The sequence below is a fragment of the Drosophila biarmipes genome, chromosome X (assembly GCF_025231255.1).
Source record: "Drosophila biarmipes strain raj3 chromosome X, RU_DBia_V1.1, whole genome shotgun sequence".
NCBI classification, from domain to species: Eukaryota; Metazoa; Arthropoda; class Insecta; order Diptera; family Drosophilidae; genus Drosophila; species Drosophila biarmipes.
The window spans coordinates 11667572-11686094 of NC_066611.1; the positions used below are offsets into that span (position 1 = coordinate 11667572).

The 18523-nt window shown below is 39.0% G+C and overlaps 1 protein-coding gene and 1 long non-coding RNA gene across 4 annotated transcripts in view; both read left to right on the forward strand.

Moving 5' to 3' along the window:
- The first annotated feature begins 278 nt into the window (after positions 1-278).
- On the forward strand, positions 279-2327 carry LOC108025651 (uncharacterized). Of its 2 annotated transcripts, XM_050890534.1 has the most exons (3): positions 279-752; positions 1620-2080; positions 2145-2154. In XM_050890534.1, exons 1-2 carry the CDS (start codon positions 301-303, stop codon positions 2065-2067), a joined length of 900 nt encoding a protein of 299 aa, XP_050746491.1. In that variant the 5' UTR covers positions 279-300; the 3' UTR covers positions 2068-2080; positions 2145-2154. The 2 variants fall into 2 exon arrangements, with proteins under 2 accessions (XP_050746491.1, XP_016951679.1); XM_017096190.2 differs by having other exon boundaries at positions 1620-2327.
- Positions 2328-13005: 10678 nt separating this feature from the next.
- LOC127012503 (uncharacterized) overlaps positions 13006-18523 on the forward strand; it is a 36271-nt gene continuing 30753 nt past the window's right edge. Inside the window, exons 1-3 of one of the 2 annotated variants that reach the window (XR_007765997.1) lie at positions 13006-13125; positions 13484-13667; positions 13734-14018. This is a non-coding gene — a long non-coding RNA (uncharacterized LOC127012503). Of the gene's footprint in view, positions 13126-13483; positions 13668-13733; positions 14019-18523 lie in introns of those variants that run through there. The other variant, XR_007765998.1, reaches the window with a different exon arrangement.

The window sequence follows — 18523 nt, forward strand, 5'->3', positions numbered from 1 at the left end:
CTAAATTGTGTCTTGCATGTATTTGGCGCACAGGTTGCTATTGGAAAAAGGTTCTGGAGGGGGGACTACATTATGCGTCTCTACTTTGTGCAGGCGGTGAAATCGGGGAACGCACCATTGCGGTTCAGTGCTCCAATAGAATGACCAACAAAGCAGCCAGAACAAACGGCTTTGAAGTTCAACTTACCATGTCGCCGAATCATTGTAGCGTTTAATGCCCAACCTTTCAATAGAGTTTTGCAGCGATTAGTGGAGCACTTCCATCTGGTGGCCCGAACGCATCGGCCGTACTTCTGCACCATGTCGCCGCCTAGAGCCATCTCGCTGTGGATGACGACCTGTCTGATGCTGTCCACCTGCACCACTGCGAGTCCCAGCTTCGAGGACCTTGGTCGGGCGCAGGACTTGGAGGCCAAGGATAGCAGCGTGGTGGACACCTCGGCGGGAATGCTGGACCCAACGCAGGCCAAGCAGATGAGTTACCAGAGGCCGGCCTTGGGATACAAGGACTACGAGTACATCCTCAGTCCCCGACGACTGGGAGGGGATACTTATGCGGCGGACAACGATCTCAGTGCCACCTCCGCCCTCAAGATTCACGGCGAAGGGAATTTGGCCTCGCTGAACAGGCCTGTCAATGGAGTCCCCCCCAAAGGAGTGCCCTGGTATGGTGACTATTCGGGAAAACTACTGACCAGTGCGCCCATGTACCCCTCAAGGTCCTACGATCCCTATATCAGACGATACGACAGGTGAGTGGTGAACAACCATTGATATCATCCCTTTGGAAACTTAGATTGTTCTCTAAAATGTAGGGTTAGTCTTGTTAAACTAACACAGTTCATATTTCTGGCTTAAAAAATATATCTCTCTTAAATAGGTATTTAATTAATTGATTTCCTGGATCAATTAAAGCTAAAAGTATAGAACAAGCTTAATGTATATGTTTTATAAAATAATATTATTTTATTTTATATTTTGGATGCATTTACAACTGTCCACCAAATATTATTTTTCTGTTTTAAAATATAAACAAAAAAAACCTGCTTTAAAACTCTGCTATAATAAATATTTGTATATATTTATTTTATATTTTATTTCCAAAGTTTTTCTATTAAAGTTCAAAGTTTTAAATGCATTGTAATAAATAAATATTTAGATAAATATAAATATATATAAGAATGATGTTCTATTCATACTTATAAATATTTATATTCAGAATATTAAGTATTCAATGCATCCCTATATATATTTATTTTTATCTAAATATTTATTTATTACAATATATTTGTATGTTTCTCACAGATCAATAGTTTTCCTATAGGAGTGTTGGGTTTTATCATCATAAAAATAAAATAAATAAAATACTTACATATATGAGTGATTCAAAAGATTTCCTATATTTATCACGATGTTACTTTATATATATTGTATATAATATAATTTAAAGAAAAGCTCGATACGTTTCACGAAGAATCACTCATAAAGTAACTATGTAACCTGTAACCCCTGGTAACCTAGTGGCCTTTTATTTTCCCTCAAAAATAAATATAGAAGTAAAAGACTTTTATTAGTAGGATTTTTATAAATCCCATAATAATTCTTAACATATTTTCCAGATTCGATGAGCAATACCACCGCAACTACCCGCCGTACTTCGAGGACATGTACATGCACCGCCAGCGCTTCGACCCGTACGATAGCTACAGTCCGCGGATACCGCAGTACCCGGATCCGTACGTCATGTACCCGGACCGCTACACGGACGCGCCCTCCTTGAGGGACTATCCCAAAATGCGACGTGGCTATGTGGACGAGCCCATCCCACCAATAGACTCCTACAGCAGCGGCAAGTACGGTCCTTCGAAGCAGGCCGATCTCGCATTTCCTCCCCGCAACGAGCGGATTGTCTACTATGCCCACCTCCCTGAGATCGTGAGGACACCATACGACAGTGCGTCGGAGGATCGTAACTCAGCTCCCTACAAGCTTAATAAGCTGAAAAAAATCAAGTCCAATCTGCGACCCTTAGCGAATAATGCCACCACATATAAGATGACGTTGTAGAGGGGCTAAATAGGTACTAAGACATTTTTTTTACCACATACTCATTACTCAAAAGCATTTTTATATGCCACCCATAGAGTTAGGCACCAAGTTCAGCGTTTGGAATATTTCATTGACTTTTACGCAATCATAATATTATATTTAAAATAATAAAAATGAAGAATAGTTCGGCACAGGCCTTGAATTCGAAATTTTATAAATACCTTTTCCTAAAATAAGATTTTTTTTTCGTTTCATAGAATAAATATAAGAGCATTGATTCCCACAACATATTTATTACTATAGCATTTCATTATTTTAATTTAAAAATATATGTTTACTTATAATCAATCAAAAAATAACTTTTAAAGAGGTGCAAAATGTCTATTATATGGAATGATCATTTATTTATTATAACTTAAAAAAATTTTAAATGAAATGAGTAATTTTTTATTTAAGTTTTCTTTTTTTAAGCAAATTGAAATTCATTTTTTGAATAGTATTTTTATGCATTTCTATGCAATGAAAAATAGGTATTCGGGTATAAAGATTTTTCTTTTAATTTTTTGCCCCATATGTTTATGCACTTAAAGAAAAAGAAGCGTAGAGGTTCTTAGAAAATCTTTCGGACAATAAAAACCTTTCACGAGTTCCCTTATTTTTGACCAAGTTTCATCTGCGATTTATTGAAGGTCCTGCCGAAGTACGTTCATCGGTTTGGGATCCCTAGAGTCTCGTTAATTACGCAACGCCATTACTTTGACTTTTGCGGCGGGGACTGGGGGATATTAAAGTTTGCGATTTGTGTAATTCAACTTTTTTGCTGTCTCCGCAAGGAACAAGAAGCAGCCGTAATTATGTACCAACATGCGGACATCCATCGAATGCGGGTGGCACATACGTACAAAGGTCGGAAAGGCCATTCATCCTGGAGCCCTATGTGTTTGGGTTTTGTTCTCGTCCTCGGTTTGGCACAAGAGAACAGAAGAGCTATTATGGTGCCCCAATAGCAGCGACAACAAGCACTCCAGTAATGCATGAACACGTACAGCTAATTAATGTCCTTTTTTGGGGCCAACTCTGGCGGGGAGCAGCGGAGGTCCTGCAAGGCATCCAGCGCCCGAATGTATGCTACGCATAATCGCGAACATCTCAGCGATTTGTCAAGGAAAATTGAACACTTTTGTTCTATTTTGTCGTCCAAAATAATATTTATAATGTAAGGCTTAACAAGAAGGGAAAGTTTAGGGTCTCATTGAAAATGTATTCCATACTTTTAAGGCCTTAATTACAAAGCAAATGATATATTCTAACATTTTATAGGTAAAACTAAGCACCTATTTGCCTTTATTAATAATTCTTTGATGCATATGCATTTCAAATAATTATTATTATTATATTTAAAGATCTAATCTTTTACCCATATTTCAATAAAAAAATGTTAAATGTTTTGTATGTGTATTTAGAAATTATAAGAAATTATGAAAAAAAGTAAAACACCTCGATTTTCTTTTTTTTTATTAAAAAATTATAGGAAGAGAAAATAAATCAAACATTATAAATAAATAACTTGTAAAAAGGCATACAAAAATGCAAATTATAAAACTAAGATTTTTCCAAAAACACGAATTCCTAATAATTATATTATTGATTAATAAATTAAGAGAAAATAAATAAATACAGACATTACAAATATCTCAGTAAAAACGTTGAAGAAAAGCATACAAATTGTGTTATTTGTTAAAATTTAGGCTTTTTTAACTCCACAAATTCATAAATATTGTTTATACGCATTTTTATTTATTTTTTTTCAATGTTTATATTATTATTATTGGAATTTTTATTGATTTATACTGAGTTTATATATTTTTCAGTATTGTTAGGAAGAGTATTCCTTTGTCAACCGTATGAGTGAATGGCTATACGGATGTCCTCCCTGCGTTGTCCATTTTACGAGCTGTGCTTGCGCTGTCCTTTCCTTCGGCATTTCCGTGTTATTACTCACAACTTGACACGGACATTTTCACAGGTCACAGCCACGCACACATGCACACCCCGCACACCCAACCCACACCCACACCCACACACTCACGGAGGCAGGACAATTGCCGTCCTTGTGGGACATTTTGCATGACGATGCGAAGGACTTGCGAGGCGAATTGGAAGGGGTGGCCACCTAATGAGCGCGCACCACCCATCGAATGAAATGTTGCAGGCGAGCCTGGATTCCCACAGCACGGGTGAGCAAAATATATACAACTCGTAAAAATAACATCGAATATTATAGGTCTTACGGCGAACAGCCAATTCTTCATTTAAGAACGTTTTTTTTAAAGCAAATGTGAAATATAAATATTTATTTAAATTTAAACCAACCAAATCAATCTGGTAGGTGTTGAACCTTTAATTTGTAATCGAATGCCTTATACAAGTGTTTTATTTTATTTATACATGTATATTCTTCTTCATTTATTATACAATATTGTCTTACAATTAGGGATATAGTTAGAAATGTTTTAACTATACTAATTAACACTTTAATTTAATTTAAAAAAAAACTTTTTTTTAGTATTTTAGGTGCCTGGAATTTTGAATTAAATTGGAAGTTAGTTGAAAGAAAGTACCCAGGTAATAGACCTCTAAAAATGTTGTATTAAATATGTTAAATTGTTTGCGGTTTTTTTTATTGTAATAACATTTTCTTTTCCTACAAGCATTTGTAGCGCCATTTGTGTGCCCGCTGCTGTGCAGCCCAAGAACAAGGCAATTCGGCTGCTTTGTGGCTCTCGGGCTGGGCAAGAAAAACAATAACAATGATGCACGCGATACTTAACAAACTTTTGCGCCGGGCGGCTCCATAATTAGAATCATTGAAATAGCCATTCAAGGTTCATTTGCTCCGGCAGGCAAGTCGGTCTCTGGGATGGCTCGGATGGCTCGGATTGGGATGGTTCCAAATGGTCCTGTGTGCGCCTTTTTGGGGGGGGGAGGGGCAGAAAGCGATGGGGCGGGAGGAGCTCGATGGGCAAAGGACACGACATATGCCTCATGATTGCGGGGCGAGTGGGTGGACTCGGAGGTGTTGTGGCAAATGAGAAAACAATGCCCGAATAACGACTCTCCGATGTGCATTAAAAGATTTATTTCCCTGCGAGTAAATGAAGTTTTTCTTTATGGCCCGGTCTCGCCGGCGTTTCCACTCGGCTGCCATCGTGGCTTCCGCCTCCGGGATGCTTCTGACCATATCCTGGCCATCCGGAGCGCAGGCCATCCTCACCTCGCGCAGTAGGCGTACTTTGATGGGACATAAAGTACGCAGCCAGCAATTCATTCTCCTGGCGGACTCTGCCCGGCGTAATCGCCGAATAGTTAAATGCGCTCTACTTTACCCATTGTTTCGGCGAAAGTGGGGAAAGTAATGCCCCAGCCCGCAGCCCCGTGCATGTCAACAAATCACCGAAAATTTATTTGTCTACCCCGAGCAGACTTGGCCGTAATTAGGCAGCCAAGGTACGGGCGACATAAAGAAACCTATAAAAATTCCGGCTCCCTATTAGAGTGTCAACGCCGGAGAGCAGAACTTGGAAGTGCGGTGATGGAGTGCCGTCGAATGGGGGGGATCCGTATAAGGATATATAACCAGAGGAAGCTAATTATCTTTAAAGGACCTCTAGGATTTTCCTGATTAAGGGCAGGCTCCTTAGTGTTTTTGCGGATTTACTTCCTCCTAGTTTGGATCAAAGCAATAGATGATGTATTGCAATCTTGCTTTTGACTAAAGCATCATTTTTCTTGCCATTTTATAATTTTTCACAAAGTATTTCAAAGGCATAGATAGAAGCTTGATAAAAAATAATGTTTCCTAGTTTTGCCAATTTAAAATGGGTGTTAGCCTAAACCAATATGCGAAATGTTAATGTTAAATTGAAAAAAAAAATGGTTTTAATTTCCATTTTATTTATATAAAAAATAAAAAATTATATGTATATATTTATATTTAAATAAAATATCAAAAACCATAATTTTTGTCTTAGACTCCTCTTTAAATATATATTATGTTTATTATTTGCTTCTTTTTAAAAGTTTTCACCTTGAATTTATAAATTAAATTAAATTTTCAAGAGGTATTTTAAAAGCATAACAAATATAACAGATACAAATATTATCAATGTTAGACGTTTGCTAAAATAATAACAAAGTAATGAATATAATTTTTGTTTCCTTTGAAATAACCTGCGAATAGGATTGTTTTATGTCAAATGGTATGTATAATTACTGTGTTCTTAATTTCAAATAAAAGCGAACATATGGTTACATTTTTTAGATATTGTAAATTTGTTGTAAGCATTGTATATATCAAATCTAGACTTGAAGAAGATTTTTATAGATATAGAAAAAGAAAAATTCTTAACAAATATTTTATTACTTTTTTTTAATATGTACGCATTTTTTGACCTTTTGAAGTGTTTTTGATGGTTTGTATTTTAAAGAACCTATCTCAATTTCCTATAAAGAAAGATATTAAATGATAGACACTATAAAAAAGTATTTTATTCAATATTATCCACATTTTCATTCTACAAAACTTACAATTTCCAATTCAATCCATGTCGAAGAGTAATGCCAGCAATTTATAAAGCTAAGTTGTGGTCAAGGGTCAACTAAAAGTGGAATTGAATATGTATCTTCGCAGGACGAAGGGCATTATAACACCTATGATCGAGTCAGCTCATTAATAATACTGTTCACTTGATAATTCAGCAGTTTGCTGGGCCCCGAATAAATGTATCTGCGGGATGAATAACTGCTCACTTATTCTTGTTTGTAATTACCAGTTGGCCGGCTCTGTCCCCGGTGTGTCCCATCTGGCTGGGTGGGTGGTGCGAATATGGCAGATAGCCAGATATCCTTCGGGTCCTTCGAGTCCTTTGAGTCCTTCGAGTCCTCGTGTGCTGTGGCTTTGGTGGGGGTAAAATATTTGTGCAGGGAGCGGTGCGTGCGGTGGGCAAATGCAAAACCTATAAATCTTTATCCAGTCCGCATTATTGATTGGCTCTGCCCAGGCTACGCAGGACACCCTGGACACCCTGGACACGCAAATGGACATATGCTGGGCCACATTACGAATATTCATGCCGGGGAACGGTCAGCAATGTCAAATTTGCGGGGCGTGTCGGCCCCCCCGAACTCGAGGGCCATGGGAACTCCACCCTATCGATGCGATGCGATGCCGGAGATTACCACCCCCTCGCAGGACGAGGGCGAAACTTGTTCGCCGTCCCCATAATAGGATAAATAAATAATTCAAATAAATAACGCCGAAATAAAATCAAACGCAATGACGAGTTATGAGGCCACATACTCGCTGGCCTGGATGTTACATCTTGTCCTGATATATCATCTTGTTTGGCTCTTCTGTCCCGAACGATTGGGGAGCTCGTAAATCACCGACAAGGGCCAGATCGCATCCCCGGGCCCTTGATTAGAAGAGGCCGCCGGCTGAGGAGGCCGGGGACCAGGAGCCCCTGGCCACTCGAGTGTCAAGTGCCAAGGGGGGGGCATTGCGGAATAAACAATACTTGTGTGGCGTATCTCTTGCATCTCCGGTTTGTCATAAATATTCCGCTGGCAAAAATTTATCATTTGACTCAAGTTTGTTAATTATTTATCCTGGCCCGAGCCTCACATTTGGCTCTCCTGCGATCTGATTTATGTCCTTGGCCCTGGCGTGACATGTGACATTGGCATGACAAGTCCTGCATTCCGAATTAATTTAGATAAACAAACTGATTTATTGTGCGGCCATTTCAGCTCGACTCCAATCCCAATCCGAATCCTAATCCCAATCCCAATCCCAATCCCAATCCACGGCCATGGCCATGGCCATTCGCCTCGCCGGCGGAATGGCGAGTCGTTAGTCAGATTCGATTCGGTTTTGGGGTTTTCTGTGGCTCAGTTCGATCCCGGTGAAGTGCAATAAAGTCGAATTTAATTGCCCGTTTGAAATGAGCAAACTTAATGGACAATGACTCATTAACACTGACACGTCGAACAATAATGGCGTGTCTGGGATGTTTGCCGAAAAAAGGACGAGCGGAAAGGCGGAAATTGAAATAACGCTTCCTGCGAAATCCTGCCACGATGGCCACGCACTATGCCGATGTGTATGTGTATTATATGTGGAACACGTCCAGGTCCATGACAAAAGCCCGCCTTCCACATGGGCACATCAAAGGGACTCGCAGGACGCGCAGGACTCGCAGGACCCACGGACACACTCACTGCTCGAGCACAAAAAAAAGCAATTAAGCGTTGAAAGCAATCTTAAGCGCCACTGACGGTGACAGTAAAGACAAAGGGAGGGTGTGCCACTGGCACTGGCATCGCCTTCGGAGTGGCGCGAGTGCGAGCCAGTGCCTCCGCCCGGGCTCCATGTGAACTCCGCTGTCTGCGGAGTGGCGTGGGTGAGTGGAAGCCCTTAAGGATGTGACATGAAATGCTTATCAGCAGGCACAGGCACGGCACTCGAGCACGGAGAGAAATAGTTGGTACAGAATTGAAAATCGCAAGTGAAAGCAAGTTCTGAGTTATACGAAACTATATAGGAATTTTCTGAATTTCGGTTTTGTATTTTTGTTTTTTATAGCCACTAGTATTCGTTTTATAGCTACTTCTCCAAAAATAAGGGGCAATCCTTTATAGTTCTAAAAAAATAAGAGAGAGAGGTAGAAAGAGAAACATAATATTATAATATTTATCAAGAACAAATCCTGCTAACTTATTTTTAGGAAATGAAAAATGAATGAGAAGAGAGCGCTCTCAATATTTATCAAGATCAAGTCCTGACAACTTATCATTCTTAAGTAATGATTTATAGTAATATTAAGATCACTGTTTTGAGGAGATAGCCCTCTCAAGAGGGCTAGAACAAATCCTGCCAATCTATCGACTTCTAAGTAATGAATAATGATTTATAGTAATGTTAAGATCACTGTTCCGAGAGGAGAGCTCTCTCAATATTTATCAAGAACAAATCCTACCAACCAATCTATTTTTAAGTAATGAATAATGATTTTTAATAATATTAAGATCACTTTTTCGAAAGGAGAGCCCTCTCGATATTTACCAAAAACAAATGTTGCCAACTTATCTATTTTTAAGTAATGAATAATGATTTATAGTAATCTTGAGATCACTGTTTCGAGAACAGAGCCCTCTCAATATTTATCAAGAACAAATCCTGCCGACCTATTTTTTCCTAAGTAATGAATAATAATATTAAGATCCCCCTTTTATTAAGAACAAATCCTGCCAACTTATCTATTCCTAAGTAGTGAAGTAATTTTAAGATCCATGTTCCGAGAAGAGAGTCTTCTCAATATTCATCAATATTATCTGTTCCCAAGTAATGAGTAAAAAACAGTATTTGATTTTCCCTTATGCCACATTTATTTTTCTGCCTGTAAGGAGCCCGTTTTCCGAGGGGGAAAACCACCCCGCCACACACACAGCACACCCAAGACAGTGCGCCTAGGAAATTAGTTTTCCCACAGATAAAACTCTGTGTGTGTCAATTAAGCGGGCGATGGACAATGGACAGGGGCCAACCCATCCGCATCCGCATCCGCATTCGCCTCCGCATCCGCGTCGAATGAGTTCGATCAAAATGTAGCCGGCGTAGAGCTCTTTAAATGTTTTTCCCCCAAAACCAGCTCACTCCTTCGCTTCTGGCCGGGATTGATGGGGGCTACATATGTATTTGGCCCGTTTGTTTGTCCACAAAATTATTCCGGCAGCCATCGATTGGCGGCGACTAATGAATAATGCCTGATTTCGCCTTCATTGCCTGGGGGAATCTGCCGCTGTCCATACAAATGAGCCCCACTGACAAGTGGAAGGTGCCGGAATTGGCCGGGACAAGTGGCTCGGATTGCCACTTGCTGTTCGCTGTTCGCTGTTTGCCATTTGCCATTCCGTTGACCTTTTTGCCGCATTTCAGCGCCGATATTCGCCCTCTAACATACGGGTCAGCGCCACGTTTAATTGTAGTGCCATAAAAACCAACGAGCAATTATCTGTTTCTCACCCAAGTAAATGAAAGGTCGCGATTTATGGCAGTGGCGAAAATTATTTTGTGAATACTATTAAGAAAAGTCGAAGAACCAGTAGTTCCCCTTTTTTGTTATTTTCAAAAATTTTAGATATTTTAAGTTTTTTATTTAATTTGTTTGGCTGCAGTAGCTCTACTTCCCATTTTTTAGGCCCTACTTTTAAAGTATTTAAGATAATTTATTTTAATTTTGGGAAAATACATATTGACATTCTCCATTTATTCAGTATTTTTTCCCCTAATCCTAATTTTATTTTCAAAATGGCACCTAACTTATTCAAAATATAATAAATAATATAATATTTAAAAAACGGAAATAAAAAAGAGGCTAATAATATATGTATATTTCCGTTCACTTTCTAAGACTTAGGATAATAAATAATATATTATTTCAAATACGAAAATAAAAGAGAGGCTAATAATATATGTATATTTCCGATCATGTTCTAAGACTTAGCTTACTTAAATATTTCGAATTTATTAATTTTAATTCTATGTTTTTTTTTTACAATATCAAGCCAATAAATATTGAAAATATATGATATTTTTTACTTATAATTTTTTCAATACCGGAAATAACCGCTCTGTAATGTAAGCACTGTCACCTAATTGCAGTATTCACGCAGGTGATTTTAAATCACCCCCAGCCCCAGAATCTAATTACAGGTGGTGCGGCTAATGCCTGCTAGCTGACCGCCTCCAAAGGCCGCGTAAATCTGTGTAGAAAGAGCGCCGAAACAGAGGATATATTTCACAGCACATGCCCGTGGTCACATCTGTCCCAAAAGAAGGCCAAAATTGCGTTACCGAATCGGGGAACGCGCGGCGGAAGCGGAAATGGAAGTGTGCGGGGTGAGTTGCACATTTCCAGGGGGGTGGGCCATAATTTGCCGCTTCCAAGGGCAGCGGAGTGGGCGGCCCACCGCAGGGCCAAGAAAAAAGCTGCTTTAAAGGCGGCCTCGCGGTGCTGTCCCACAAGCTGTTAGACGAAGGTAATTGCTATAAAATTGCTTTGTAATTGCTTACTAGAAACAAATAGCCGTCACATTAATAAAAACAAAAGGAGCAAAAAATGTGTTGCTCAAAAGCGGCGCACTCCGTGACGTGGGTCGTAGGTCCACCAAAGGCGCTGGCGCTGGCGCTGGCGATCTATTCGGTACCGGGCGTTGAACCGCTTTATTTAATTAGACGCTCACAAACCAATTAATCAATTTGCGCTCCTGCCTCCCCTTTTTAAAGGACCTTCAGGACCTTTTTGGAGAGGGCGTGGGGAGGGCCTTTGGAAGCGAATACACCACACCCCCCCCTGAAATTGTCAATGTCAAATTATGTACACTTTTATGCTAAAATAAAGTGATGCCTGTTGTTCTTGTCGAAACGGAAAAATGTGTAATGAAGAGTGAGTTTGGCATGGCACAGCGAAAAATAAATAGAATCCAGTTAAGACCATTTATCACTCGACAATTTGTGTGCCCCCAAAGAACGCGTTCGGGGTGGGGGATGATGTAAAATAAAATTATTTACAGAGGACTGGATTCTGCACCCTCTTCTCGCAATTGCTAACCGCATTTTGGGTGTAATTCCCTCCGCTACGTGTTGTACTGCCAAAAATATTTACTTATTTACAGACCTCACGGTCCGACGGCTGGGCCATCAAAAATATCATTAAGAAATCTGCCACTGATTTATTTTTGGCCCAAGTCAGTGTCAGGGTTCGGCCTTGGCTTGGGGCCGGGGTCCTTCTGACCCCCGGGAGTCGCTCGGAATGCGCAAATACCAAGTGTCCTGGCTGTCACGAGTCCTTCTGTGAGCCACTAAATCAAATACCTATCTGTAATTAATTGGGCTTCCCTTTCACCCCATCAAGGTGCTTGACAAAGGTGAGAAAAAATAACTTGAGAAGGAAAGGTAATTGAGCCTGTGTAAGGCCAGAAAGATCAAGGAAAACATCTGTTTTATAAAAGTAAAATGTAGATTTCTATTTCAACTTTGTTATACAAATATTTTGATATACAATTTGATATAGGTTACTAAAGCATGTATGCCAATTTCGACTGTTTTTCGACAATCCAAAGATATTTTTTATGGAGGAACGGAGGCTTTACAATTTTAAATAAAATTAAAACTCACGAATTATAATTTTAATTAAAAACAAACATGAAAATAAATTGATATTTTAGGAACTATACAAACTTTTTAAAAATATTTTTTTTATAAATTGTAAAATCCATGTAATCAAAAAGAAACATTAATAAAATAATTAACTTTATATTTATTATACCCACTTTCCTTGTTATATCTAATATGAATATTATAAATATGTTTTTTTTAAATACCCAAAATGTAAGCTTTTTATAAAAAATGCGGAAAATTTAAGCTTTTTTGTTTTGACCAGCTGGCGACCTCTGCTAACTTAAAGAAATATTTAATTTTTGAAAATGTTTTTCATTTTTTTAGGGGGTGCATATATTCAACATGTAACATTCAACATAAAATATCGAACTAACAACTTAAAACATGTAAAATGTTTATTGTTGAAAACAAAATTATGCAATTATTCAGTAATATTTACATGCAAAATTCAACATTTTATATTCAACATCTAACATTCAACATCTAACATTCAACAAAAGACATTCAACTAACAACGTAAGACATGTTAAATGTTTATATTGTATAAATAACCTTACATTATAAAATTATTCAATATTATTTACATTTTACAATGGCCACGTCATCGAAAATGTCAATTACAAATTAATTACTTCGGCGGGAGCTTATAATTCCCAATCAGTTCTAGCTCACAAATGCATGACCTGTGGGCTATGGTCACCCCAAATATGAGTTGACCGGAAGTTCCGGCGAGTGTTTGTGTGTGTGTGTGTGTGTTGGTGCTCTTGGACAGGTCAATGGATATGACTGTAGGTGGAACTGGACTCCAGGATGCAGTGCATCGAGATCCTGTCCAGGTATGAACCTTATTTAGGTGTTATTTAAATATTTTAGTCGCCACTAAAGGTGAATTTAAGCAACTATCAATGTGCAACATTGTAATCAACATGTAACATGTAACATTCAACATGTGACATTGAACATTCAACATGTGACATTGAACATTTAACATCTGACATTGAACATTCAACATGTGACATTGAACATGTAACATGTAACATGTAACACGTAACATGTAACATTCAACATTAAACATGTAACATTCTGAATGTTTATGTTGTATAAATAACTTATTGTTTATGTAATACTTATGAATTATACAATTGGCCACGTCATTAATAATGCTAATAACAAATTGATCTCTTCTTCTTCTAGTTCAAGCTAAAAATGGATGCACTCGAAAAACCAGTTAACCGGAAGTTCCAGCGAATGATTGTGTGTGTGTTGGTGCTATTGGACAAATCACTGGATATGTTTGGTTGAATATGGATTACTGGATATACATACATATATGGAAATGTCATCGTTCACGACTCCAGAGCATCGGAAACTTCTTCAGGTATGTACCTTAGTGAACTAAATATTATAAGTTATCCCTTAAGCTAAGCCAAGTATTTTTAAGCAGAAAAGCCTATGTCAGAACCATTTTAGCTGGAAATCATTATATATATTTGCTAAATTTTTTTGGTGGGATGAAAATTTTGTTGGAATGCTTCTACAAAATTAGGAAATGCAAAGATGTCCGCGTTTAAAAATTATATAGACATTATTGACAAAAATCAAAATCCTCTCCTGGAAGCAGCACACAACTAAAATAGCTGCTACATGTCGAGCTAAGCTTAGGAAGCTCAACTGGTTGGTTAGGCCAAGGAAAATTATTTTTGTTCAATTGTATAATAATTAATAAAATATTCTTAATCACCAATCTGTTAGGCATGCAAGTAAATTGTTTCCTTTACATTGTTAAACTCATTGTTAAACGTTTCATAGCCATTAAGTTGGTTGATCAACGTAATAAATATATATATTACTATATATATACTATTAGCTATTATAAATATTATAAATATATATTTATCTTATTTCACCTTTAAAAAATGCGGAAAATGTGCGCTTTTTATACCCACTTTCCCTGCTCAATTCGACGAAAGTAATACACCTGGCCAATATTTTATACAGTGTCATAAAGCGACACCTTTAGAACGACAGAAAAGTAATTCCCGAGGCCCATTACGACAGTGCCCCGAGGGGCGGGCTCTCCAGACAGCCGTCTTATGGTCGTCCGAAGGTCGGGTCCCAGTCCCACTTCACAGCCGGATTTCACATCCCCCGGTAACATCCAAGTATCCGGCTTAATGCGTAACTGGCCATTTGTGTGCAATAATGCCGTGTACGTACAACAATAACCGAATAAATATGCAGCGCAAGTGTAAATGAAATGCCGAATGCCGAATGCCAAATGCCAGGGCTGGCAGTGGGGAGCACCCCGCCCCGCGAACGACATTTGCATATTAAAAATTTAGCACATGCACTTTGCCGGGTCGAGGGGGCCATAAACGCGTGTAGTCGATGCTAATGGGCCCATTACCGTCGCGCCAAATTCATGGGCTGATGCAAATCCAGAAGCCACATGCCGCCCACACATCCGGCCGATAAAATTCACAACTTTGGTGACAAGCGGAATCGTCCTTGCTCTCCCACCCGGAAGTGGAGGGGAATTGCGAGCGGAAGCGGATGCGGCGCCAGTGCCATTGGCAACGGCTGCCCCGCTGCAGAAGGTGTCATAAAAATCCTATTATGCGCATTACAATATCAAAGGAGCGGCCCGATGCCCCGGAATCCCAGAGGAAATCCGTAATATGCGGCCCACACAGGGACGCGATGTTGCCGATTGTTGCTTTTGTGGCCTTTGATGCCGGCAACCAGTAGCCAGCAACAGACGCACGCAGGGATGCACTCAGAGAAACACCGTGAAAGTATTGGAAAATATCGACAAACTTTAAAAATCATCTTCCGATAGACTGCAATGGCTATAAAATGCGATTAGGACAGAAATGGTTGGGAATTATTGGATCACACTTTGAACAGTTAAACGAATATGGTCATATTATTTTTTTTCAAAATCAAATAGTCTTAAATTAGGAGCAAAAATTAAGTAAATTAAAATGAATTAATAATAAAAAAACTAAAACTAAAAACTAAAACTAATGGAAATAAATTTAAATACTACTTTTTCGATTGATTTTGATGTTGTCATAAGAGTAATCAAATAGAGTTGTATAATTCTTAATTTTAAATTTCTGTAACCCAAGTATTTTTTTAGATTAAAAATTCAGAAATTCAAAGATCATAAAAACAATGTATACGAATTTTTTAATGTGTACATTAAGTTTAGATTAATCTTTGTATGTATATAGAAACATTTTTTAATGACTGTAAGGGTTTAAATACTTTCAAAATTATTCTGGTATCCTAACTCTTATTCTTGAATAAATTTTGTTTTCCAAAACTTTCCAAATAGAAAAACACTAAGAAAAAAAATAGATGTGGGATACAATTTATATTTAACATATTAATAAAGAGTGTTATATTGATATCCCACAATCTTCAATTTGTACTCCTAAAGTCATCTTCCTCCATTTTTTTGAGTGTACCCAAGTCAACCTATCGCATCTCTGCTGGATGCTCACTTGCATCGCCTTTTGACAGATATGCCCGTAATAAAATGTATCTGGCGGAGGAATTTTAATAAATTTGCAAGCCCATCAACGACGCCGAGAAGGTGTTTGTTTCGCTGCTGCGGCTGCTGCTGCTGCTGGTCCTTGTGCCAACGCCAATGCCAATGCCAATGCCTCTGGCTCCGGAAACAGATCCAGAAGCCGGCACCCAGAACATCCCGAGGAACAGGGCTCCACACCCAGAGCGACATAAATTATGACTAAATATGAACCGCCGAGGGTGCGGGTCATGACCACAGGGGCTTCGCTTCCACCCTCGCAGTGCGATTGCGATTGGCACTGGCACTGGCACTGGCCTAGGGTTAGGGCTCGGAAGTGGGTGCCGGTGCCCAGAACATCGGCGCAGGGTGCGTACTTTATGGAGGCAAAGGTCCTTGGGTGCCAGAAAATGTGGCGAAACATAAAAGTGAGCAGCATCGAGCGCATAATAAGCGAATTATAGAGCGTTTAGAAGGGTCACAGTGGATCCCAGGGCATCCGAGTGCCCGGGCAAGACAAGTATATGTATCTCCATAAATATACAGCCCCCCGTTACCGCCTCCTCCCGCCTTGGCCAATGCAAATTTACATTAATTTAGGCCGGGCCGGGCGGGGCGGGCGGTGCGGCTCTGGGCCCAGCGTTCAATAAATGAGTTCTATTACGGCAATGAAGCGGTAAAAATGAAATTTTATAGCCCAACCCAATTTACAAATGACTTGTCCTCCCCGGAGTAGCCGAAGCGGCTTGCCAATTGAATTAGGGCGAAGGCGGTCGCCAGATAACATCAAAGATGCTCCCTTGATTGGCAATCGCCCGGGAGTGGGGCTGAAAAGACAACTGTTCTCTTATAGTTTAGCTCACAACGGGTTCTTCAATTTAAAATACATATTTTTGAAAATTTGAATATCGTATTTTGGGATCATTGGCATAAAAACATTTGGGTTTTTAGCTGTACGACTTGGTTTCACCAAAGAAAAATCATGTTTTTAAAAAAAATTTCAATATCGTATTTTTGACAAATAAAAATTCAGTTTTTTGACTGCTGTATTGAGAATTGAAGTCAGAACGAATCAAATTTCAAAATTTGTTGGTCTCTTAGCTGTACGCCTTGATTTGGACAAGCTACGATTGAAAAACCGCAAAGAAAAAATCGGATTTAAAAAAAATTTTGAATGTCGTATTTTTGACAATTAAATATTTCGTTTTTTGGCTGCTGTTATGAAAGTATAAATCAGAATAAGGAATGGCATAGCTCGTTAAACTCGTTATTTAATTTCTAATACATTGGCATTAAAATCTAAAAATGTCTAATTTTGGACATTTTTTGCAAAAAATCATGATGCACCCCCTTATCAAAAATGCTAAAACTGGTCAAAAAATAAATATTCCTTAAAGTGATGAAGATCGTTAGCATTGGAAGCAAGCTGCTCGGAACATTCGGTCTTTTAGCTGTAGGCCTTGATTTGGCTAAGCTACTTTTGAAAAACCGTTTAGAAAATTCGTATTTTTGACGAAAAATGTGCTATCGTATTTTTGACCAACAAATATTCAGTTTTTTTTGGCTGCTGTAATGAGAATAAATGTCAGAGCGATGAATATCATACCTCGCTGAGCTCGTTGTTTAAATTCCCACCCATTGGCGTTTAAATTTAAAAATGTGTTACCTTTAAGATATTTTTCAAAAAATCATGATACACAACATAAGAAAAAAATTGGTCAAAAAATAAATTTTGCGGAAAGTGATGGGGATCGTTACCACACTTAGCAAGCTGCTCAAAACGGTCGGTCCTGCGACTAAACTACGATTAAAAATGTTTGTTCGAAAATTCCTGAAGGCATTACTCTTGTAGGAATGCGAAAATTGGCCATAAAGCATTGCACATGGGAGCCTCAACGGAAACTACCTAAATTATTGAGGGCGGTGGCGTAGGAGGAGAAAGTACTACCCTTTATTTCTTCTCCGCCGAGTTTCTTGGCCGCCCTGCAATATCTCATAATCTATTTATCCCATTTTCGCGCGTGTGAGCCGCATACTAAGCACCCTGGTCAGTGATTCCGATGCAAGATTTATACTCGACTTAAAAGGCCACTCCACAGAGCCTCGATGCCGGGACGTTGGGACTGGGTCTTGGGATTGGGTAGATGTCGCCAACTGACCAACACCAATTTCCCAGGGGTGTCGTAATTTTCGAGATATGAATGTAAAATAATTTTTCGCCTCGAAACTGTCGAATTTGTTACTCCCGCCCCATCAATGCTGAACACTGAGCGGTTTAATAAACGAAACTGAAATTTTTAGGCTAGCTCCTGGCGTATTCAACTTACATCCCCAGTTCTCGGTGAGGCCGACAGGAAAATGAATCAAATGAAAATCAATTATCAGCGAAGGAGGCCAAACAAATTCCTCAACAGACACGTGACCCAAAAATCACAATAAATCCGTTAAAACTCGACGGAAATACTTAACCTAAGGCCTTCCGGGACGCAGGAAAATTTCAATAAGCAAAAAACAAAAAGCCAGAAACAAGAAAAAAAACAAACATTTATTTGATGCCGTGGGTGGAAGATACGGGTGCGAAGGCGAAGAGCGGAGCCATCTGCATAGCAACCCCGTGACGCCGCAACTCCCTGGCTCCGTGTCCATCCTTAAAGGACGACGGCGCCTGGACTGACACATTATTAACTTGTCATACAAAG